This window comes from Pyxicephalus adspersus, chromosome 12, assembly GCF_032062135.1.
Source record: "Pyxicephalus adspersus chromosome 12, UCB_Pads_2.0, whole genome shotgun sequence".
NCBI classification, from domain to species: Eukaryota; Metazoa; Chordata; class Amphibia; order Anura; family Pyxicephalidae; genus Pyxicephalus; species Pyxicephalus adspersus.
The window spans coordinates 355,805-364,473 of NC_092869.1; the positions used below are offsets into that span (position 1 = coordinate 355,805).

At 49.3% G+C, this 8,669-nt stretch overlaps 1 protein-coding gene across 1 annotated transcript in view; it reads right to left on the minus strand.

Annotated features, from left to right (window-relative positions):
- The window catches only part of TRIM46 (tripartite motif containing 46), an 11,087-nt gene extending 2,814 nt beyond the window's left edge, over positions 1-8,273 (minus strand). The window contains exons 1-9 of the mRNA XM_072428359.1: positions 8,130-8,273; positions 7,048-7,291; positions 6,280-6,623; positions 6,049-6,192; positions 5,346-5,441; positions 4,900-5,153; positions 4,652-4,773; positions 2,444-2,743; positions 1-280 (exon numbers count right to left, since the gene is read on the minus strand). The exon at positions 1-280 is cut by the window's left edge and continues 2 nt beyond it. Coding sequence (XP_072284460.1) covers positions 1-280; positions 2,444-2,743; positions 4,652-4,773; positions 4,900-5,153; positions 5,346-5,441; positions 6,049-6,192; positions 6,280-6,623; positions 7,048-7,291; positions 8,130-8,192 — 1,847 coding nt within the window. The 5' untranslated portion in view covers positions 8,193-8,273. The remainder of the gene's footprint in view (positions 281-2,443; positions 2,744-4,651; positions 4,774-4,899; positions 5,154-5,345; positions 5,442-6,048; positions 6,193-6,279; positions 6,624-7,047; positions 7,292-8,129) is intronic.
- Between the last annotated feature and the right edge of the window lie 396 nt (positions 8,274-8,669).

Here is an 8,669-nt window from a genome sequence, read left to right on the forward strand (position 1 = left end):
TGGGGCATCTGGAATAATTCCTGCAGTTTGCTCTCCTGCCCGACGCCCACTTTGACCACGTAGGAGCTGGGGTCCACCGTGCACTCCCAATAGTAGCGGCCCTGAGTGATGGCGACGTCCCCGAGCACCAACTCCATGGAGACGTGGCAGCTGGTCATCAGGCGCTCAGCGGCGAACAACATGGGGACCCCGGGGATGCTGCGCACCGCCCGCCGATCCTTACTGACCACCAGGCGGTCCCGCGGGAAGCCACAGCTGCTGTCCAGGAAGAAGTTCAGCACTGCGGAGAGAAGAGGAAAATCTGCTGACACCAGAAAATGAGAGGGGACACAGACTGCATTGTATCATCCTATTATATATATCGCCGACATATACCATAGCGCATTACAAATTCCATAGTCATGCGACCAACCAACCAACCCTCCCAAGCTAAATCCCTACTATACCACTAAAGAGGACCTGTCATTACAATTCACATCTCTGTGAATGGGTGGGGCATACATCATCATCAGAAAATCACATAGAACAGTGCTGTCCCAGGTGTCTTATATTGGGGTCTCTGAATTGTGGCTGTATCACATCATTGCTGTAAGTCTTTATTTTCCACTAGACAGGTCCTGTCTGATGTCAGCAAGCACAACCTTTGTACAGAAATCACTGAGCCGGAACTCAGAATGTAAATATGTTTCCACCCTACACACAGAGATTTGGTTTATATACCGTGTAAACATTGATAGGAATATTTACTGGCAGATAATCTGTGACATCGGACATTCCCAGCACCCAGAACAACAATCACTCCAGGTCCAGATGACGTACCAGGAAGTACGGGGACACCTGTCTGTGACAACACCTTGAGGATCTGCACCAACATGGGGATCACATGACTCATAGGGGCCGGTTGTCTAAGGGGTCAACCAGAAGGTGAGTGTAGGGTCAGTATGAAGATAGGTTGGTCCTGGAGTTTCAGTTAGAATGGTCTTAGGGTTAGGTACGTTTTATATAAATGTATCATATAAGGATTTGCTGCCGGGTCATTCGGTACATACTGTAGGTGATGTGTCTTATTGTGTGGCTGTATATATGTATCTATGTATATGATATTTATTGTATATATGAATTATATTATATTTATTGTGTATTTGAATTATATTATATTTATTGTGTATATGTGTAAGTATGATATTATATTTATTGTGTATATGTGTTTGTAGGATAAAATAAAAGTTTGCTTTGTCATGGGGAGTATATTAACGTATACTGCAATGTGATTATACAACACCCCTGTAGTGGTGTTATTATAATAATAAATTATTATTTGTAATGGGGCTGGTTCACAACTAGTTGGAAGAATATAGGGCAAAAGATCAATCTTCTCCTCGACCTCAGTGTCACTGGGTTGGTGTTAGAGTTGGGGTTTCAGTTAGGTTGGTCTAAGGGTTGGGGTTGAGTTGGTGTTAGTGTTACAATCTGCAGTTGTCTGCCCCAAATGAGATTTTTACCCCACCCCCCACCACCTATGGCTCCCTCTAGCGGGGGTCAGGCTTGGTGCAGGGAGTGCAGTGGGAGGAACCCATTGTTCTGCAGAGTTACATTGTATTAGGCTGTAAATCAGAGGATTTGTCCCTCTGTTTGCTCTCAGTATTTGAGGAGATTACATAGAGAATCAGAGGGCTAAGAATGCAGAAAACAGAACAAACCCTGAGATAAGGAATTCAGCAGGGAAATTCAGAGCCACTCATCTTCCTTGTACAGTAACCAGTAACAAAAAGGAGAGGGTTTGGAGCACAAAGATTGGGGGTCTCAGCAGAATATAAAACAGCAATAGGCTGAGAATGAACCGACCGCAGAGACTACAGGAGGAGGGCAGAGACTACAGGATGAGGAGACTTCAGGATTTGGTTAGATTTGGGTTGATGGTTGGGTTCAACGATTGATTTGTGTTAGTGTTAGGTTCGTGTCTAGGATAGGAATAAAGTGGTTTTGGGGTAGGAATTAGGCTTGGGCTAGGGTTAGAGTAAGGTTGGCGTGTTAGATGTAGGTTGGTGGTAGGGTTAAAGTAAGGTTGGTGTGTTTGATGTGGGTTGGTGGTAGGATTAGAGTAAGGTTGGTGGTAGGCTTGGAGTAAGGTAGGTGTAAGTGTTAGACATGGGTTGGTGGTAAGAATAATGTTTAGCAGCTAGTAAGGTCTGAGTGAGGATGGTGTTAAGATTGGGTTAGGGTTAGTTAGAATGATGGTAGGGTCATAGGTAGGTTGGTGTTATTGGTTGGGTTGTATTAATGACTTCATTTCTTTTTCTTTTTCCAGAGACCCTGCAGTGCCAGCTGTACCCCCAGACCCTGGACCATGACAACATTCCCCCTGCTGACACCTCACTCTATGGAGATCGGCATAAATCATGGATGAAATATGATTGGTGGTGATGGGACAGGTAAATTGTACCTGGAGCAGGTGGGGTGTGCAGGTAGATGTCCTCACTGTACTCCCCATATCCGGCCTTGTTGTATCCTCGCACCCTCAGCACATACACACTGTCAGTGTCGGGCCCTTCCAAGATGGTGCTTAGACCCCAGATCTCCTCCCGTCGCTGCCAAAGCTTGAGAGTTTTGGGTTTGGGGTCAGTTTTGCGGTACTCCACCGTGTAGTGCCAGGCAGGTGCGGAGTCCTGGGGGAGACGCCAGCACAGATAGATCTGGTCATAGGCGTAGGTACGTTGGGTGTCAATAACAGGAGCATCTGGAGCTGAAGGAAAAACAAAAGTCAGAGACTATGGACAGATAATAAACCAAGATGGGGCAAGAAGAGTGGGAAGACTGGGGGCAAATCCATGCTGAGAGGGGGGAAAAAGACCTCGTTACTGCAGATCCCAGATCAGAGAACGAGCAGAAGGTGGCAGGCAGAGAGTCAATCCAAGGAGCCTGGAGAGTCAAGAGGAAGAGATAAGTAGAGGAGGACACAGGAGATAAGTAGAGGAGGACACAGGAGATGATGAGAGGAGGACACAGGAGATAAGTAGAGGAGGACACAGGAGAAAAGTGGAGGAGGACATGGGAGATGAGGGGAGGAGGACACATGAGATAAGTAGAGGAAGACACAGGAGATGAGGAGGACAAAGTAGATGAGGAGAGAAGGACCCAGGAGATAAGTAGAGGAGGACACAGGGGATGAGGGAAGGGGGACACAGGGGATAAGTAGAGGAGGACACAGGAGATAAGTAGAAGAGTACACGGGAGGCGAGGAGAGGAGAACACAGGAGATGAGCAGAGGAGGTCACAGGAGATGAGGAGAGGAGGACACAGAAGATAAGTAGAGGAGGACACAGGAGTAAAGTAGAGGAAGTCACCAGAGATGAGGAGAGAAGGAAACATGAGATGAGGAGAGGAGGACACAGGAGATGAAGAGAGGAAGATGCAGGAGATTAGGAGAGGAGGACCCGGGAGATGAGGAGAGGAAGACCCGGGAGATGGGGAGAGGAGGACACAGGAGATAAGTAGAGGAGGACACAGGAGATGAGGAGAGGAGGACACAGGAGATAAGTAGAAGAGTCCACGGGAGGCGAGGAGAGGAGAACACAGGAGATGAGGGGAGGAAGAGACAGGAGATGAGGAGAGTAGGACAGAGAAGGATAGAGAAGGGGCAGATAATGGAGGTGAAGAAGAAGAAGAAAAGGGTAACAACTGGAGGACAGAAGGAAGAGAGGACAGGGGAAGGGTGATAGGGCAGAAGAAGAGCAGAGCGTGGACATGGGGGCAGAAGGGGATGGATGGATGGATGGGGTGGATGGAGGGATGAATGGGACAGAGGGATGGATGGAGGGATGAATGGGACGGAGGGATGGATGGATGGACGGGTGAACAAATGGATGGTCCAATGGATGGATGGACGGATGGTGGCGAGAAGAGATTGAGGATGGGGGGGGGGGTTGGGTTGGAAATATCCTAAAAAAATAAGATAAGTCAGAGTGGAGGCCATCTTGAAATAGGAGGGGGGAGTTTCCCCTTAGCAGTGGGGGAGGAGAGGTACAGGGAGAGGGTAGAAAGGGAGGTTGGGGCCCCTGATGAGGAGACCATGTTGATAACTTGCCTCGTCTATCTCCTGGACTGCAGTCACCCTGAGAAGCCTACAAACAGAGAGAGGGACATGTGGGTCTGAAATGGGCCAACAAGAACCCCTGTGGGGGCAGGGGGACTCCCAGTCCATATTGATTCATTACAGTCTGCTGGGGGGGCACCATAGTGGGCGTGCAGCATGTCCTTGGGGGTCATAGCAGTATAAAGGGTCACTCCACCATACTTATATGTCATTTATGGGTCCCAGAAAGAGGAATAATCCACTAGCATCTTTCCCCCCTTAGGGTCACATGACACTACTAGGGTCACTGGGTCAGACTTATACCGGGAATGAGACTTCATGATTGGTGGCGTGACCCTTTAATGACGTAATACAGAACATTCTATCAGACAAGGAAGGGGTTTCCCCTCATACAATCTCTGCACCCCCCTACCAGCAAAACACCCGTATCCTACAATCTTTATCTGCTCCCCTTCATCTCCCGTCTGATTGGATCATTGGGAGCCCAAAGTTGAATTTCCTGAGGAGACACCAAATGAAGGGAAGATCACTCGGGAAGGGGAAAGAGATCACACTTACTTCTGACAAAGTTCAGTTCAGTGAGAAGTTTCAGCTCCCGACTGACGTCCAGCTTGAATGGGGGCAGAGGGAGGCACGCGGCTGCGCGGAAGCTCTGAATGGAGTCAATGGCTCGGATGATCCTGAGGAAGGAGAAGGGGACATCAGGGGAGGTCTAATGGACCCCAAAACAAATTTGTAGATTTGCAGCTGCCTCCTGACATTGATCATGGCGGCTGGGTACATGGGCGATGGGGATCGCTCCTTACCGTTCATGGAGTTGTTTGGCGGCCAGGACGAAGCAGGGCTGTTCCATCTCCTTCATCACCTCCTGGGCGTAGCAAACCAACCCCGAATTCTCCAGCAGGGTCTGACGTTCCCACACCTGAGCCTCCAGGACACAACGCCGTTCCCTTTGCCGCTCCGCAATATCCCGGGTCAGAGCCGCCTGCTTATCATCCAATGCAGAGCGCAGGGCTCCAATGAGCTGCAGGGCCTCCTCCTGCGCCTTGCCCCCATTCACCTGTAGGGGGAGAGAAAGTATGGGGCAATTATTAGGGCAAATTTCATTTAACCTGAGCACTAATACATAATGTACAATATTGAATGGAAGAGTTCCATAACATTCAATCATCATGCTTCAACCCCACCTAATGAAACTGAAGGGCTTGGCATTGTGGGGCATCAGAATTTGGGGTGACCCCTCAGTACTCACCTCGGTCTGTTTTATACTCTCCTCCAACTCGTTTATCTGCCCCTGTACAATGTGCTGACTTCCCAGGATGTACGCCAAACTCTTACTGAGCTTTTCCTGCAACACAACAAGCACAATGCATCGCCATGAAACAATATAATGCGACTTCATACAATGGGATCTGTGTATAAAGCAGACATTCACCATCTAGGTGGCAGAGATTGATTCACCAGAGAATGTTTCAGTGAATGTCAGATTCACTGCTTTATATACAGATCCCAATGGAACTGGTCATTACGTTATATTATATGATTTAATCTCAGTATTTTATGACATAAAATAATACAAAACAATAGAAATCACTGGGGTCTATTAATTCATTATTCACCCACCATTCTGAGATTCACCTGTATTTTCATTCAGATGCATGGGGAGGGAAAGCTCTAAACAGAAACTGTGTGCATTTTGGTGATTGGCCAATAGGGGGCAGAAGGAGTTTTAGGTTTGGTATGCATTGAAGAGAGCACTGAATGGGGAATCCAAATGAAAAAACGGGTGAAAAATTCACTAATGGACTCCAATATATTATGACATAATAACCTGAGTATTATATATTGTACAGCTTTATAATTTTACCGATGAGCCCCATTCCCCATGGTATGCTATTCCCCGATATACAGATTATGGGATGTTGCATGGCATGGTGCCAGGGCAGCATTCTTACCCTCAGGGCCTGGTAAGCGCTGATGATTGGTGTGATTTTGTGTCCGCTGTGTGTACGGCGCACTCTGCAGATTTGGCACACCAACCTCTGGCAGGTCTTGCAGTATAGGTGGACCTCCTCCTTGTGGTCGGGGCAGGTAAGACCCTGCGAGAGATAAGACAAGATGGAGTCAGGGGTGGTAGAGGTGCCATACGTGGGCCTGATGTGACCGCAGCCACCTCCCGCTCTCACCTTAGGTTTGAAGGTCAGGGTTGGTGGTGTGGGCTCATGTTGGGCCTTCTGGGTGCCCCATGGGTGGTAAAGTTTGAAGCACTCATTGCAGAAACTTGCCCTACACTCGGTGCAGCCCTTGCTGGCCTCTTGCTGGGGGGGTTTACAGAACTGGCACATGATGGCTGCGCTGATGTTCACCGTCTGCCGGTAACGTTCCACCACCCGCTCCAAGGTGAGGTTTCGGAACAAGTTGCCCAGCCCCCGCTCTCCGAGGTCCACATCTTGCTGGCAGGATGGACATGGGAATAGAACCATCTGTGGGTGGGCAGGGCCACGTTTCCTGCCAGGATAGGTGCCAAATCCTGCCAAGGAGAGGAAAGTAACCAGTATATCCCATCTTCATCCCCCTCATTGACCCCCATATCACCTTCTTATTCCCCCAAGTGACCCCCAATATTTAGTGATTGCCCCCTAGTGTTATCCCCCATATCCCCCCTTTATTCTCCTCTGTGAACCCCCATACCTCATCTTCTTTCATTATCCCCATATTTCCTCCTCATTGACCCCCATACCACCTTCTTACTCCCCCCGTGACCTCACATATCTCCCCCTCATTCCCCTTGTTGTCACCATATCGCCTCCCTATTGCCCCCGGTGACCCCCATATTTCCTCATTCCCCCCAGTGACCTCCGCCCAGTTTATCTCCTCCTCATTGCCCCTGGTGACCCCCATATTCCCTCATTCCCCCCAAATACCTCCCCCAGTTTATCTCCTCGGTCATTCACCTGATTTGATGAGCCTCTCTTGCCTGGGCACCACTCTTCTGCCCATGCGGGGGCTGCGGGTAGATGGGGAGGAAGCTGGTGAGTTGGGCTCAGAATTGGGGTCACAGACGTAGCCCCTCTGTAAGAGGATTTCGCTGGCACACACATGGCACACGTTGTGTTTACACGGCAGGATGACGGGGTGTTTGTACATGTCCTTACACACCGGGCACAGGAGCTCACGCTCCATGTTCTTCATACTGGTCTGTGGAGAGAGAAGATGCCGGGCTGAGCACTAGATGGCGCTACAAAGGCCGGGGACTATTGGTGATGACATCACAATGACATCATGGCACTGACTTCCCATAATCCCCCTGGCAGGAATATAAACACAGCTGATTGGTGACATCACCGGACCGTTCCCAGAATCCCCTGCGTGACTTTCCCCTCATTCACCATGGCGGTGATACGGTGAGGGGTGAATGGAGGTCATTACTACATTCACCCCCCATGTGAATCAGTGACATCACAGCACCAAACCCTTCCTAGAACCCCGGCAGAATATTTATCTACCCGTTACCGGGGTTTTATACAGAACGACATTGCTGCACCACCCCCCAGAACACAAAATTCCCCAATTCTACAAATCTCCCCCAGGTAAGTCGTACATTCACCCGGTATTCACACAATCCCTGTGTCACGCCCTGCCGGGGCCCCTCCCTGTCTGCTTCACCTTGTTCACTCTCCGAGCTGCCATGTCCAGGTTGTCATAGAGGGAGGGACTCTGCAGCTCCTCATCCCGGGCAAAATGGAGGATGCAGTTGCCGTGGTAACCACTAGATGTGCTGCAGCATCACCGAGGACCACCGCTGCCCTACAAACCCCTCCCCCCATCGCATTAAAAAATCCCCATGCAAAAATATATAATATAAAATATATACAAAATAGGAGAAAAAGGAAATATACAATATAAAGATTTCAGTATTGCCTCATTCTGCCCCCCTCCCCCCACCACCAACTGCATCACCCGCTACATGCCAGCACATCATGCCTGCCGCCCCCCACACATGACACATACATGACACACGCAACAGACTACTTACACTGATCCGCACCAGAGCATCCATGATGGAGGTGAAAGCCTGCAGATCATCACCCTGCGCCATGCCGCTGCCAATTGCCCCTCTCCGGGAGGACGATGCCAGAGGAACGGTGCAAAGGATGCTCCAACCGAGGAGGGGGATGGGGGAGGGATGCAGGGAGCATGAGCAGAGAGGAGGAGGAGGAGGGGAGACACACCTGTCTGACATCTCCAGGAATTACCCCAATTACTGCTGCCTAGGAAACCCCTCCAACAAGGAATAAATACCCCTCCTGTACCCCGGGGTAACTCCGTGTCTCTTCCATACAAGATTTCTATTATCTGATTGATTATATAGAATGATTGGGCAGCCATGGGGCAAATGACATTTAATATAGATAAATGTAAAGTTATGTACTTGGGGGTAACAACATGCATGCTTCATACTATCTAGGGGGAATACATTTGGGGAGTCAGAAATGGAGACGGATCTGGGGGTTCTGGTAGATCATAGACTTAATAACAGCATGCAATGCCAAGCTGCAATATATAAAGCTAGTAA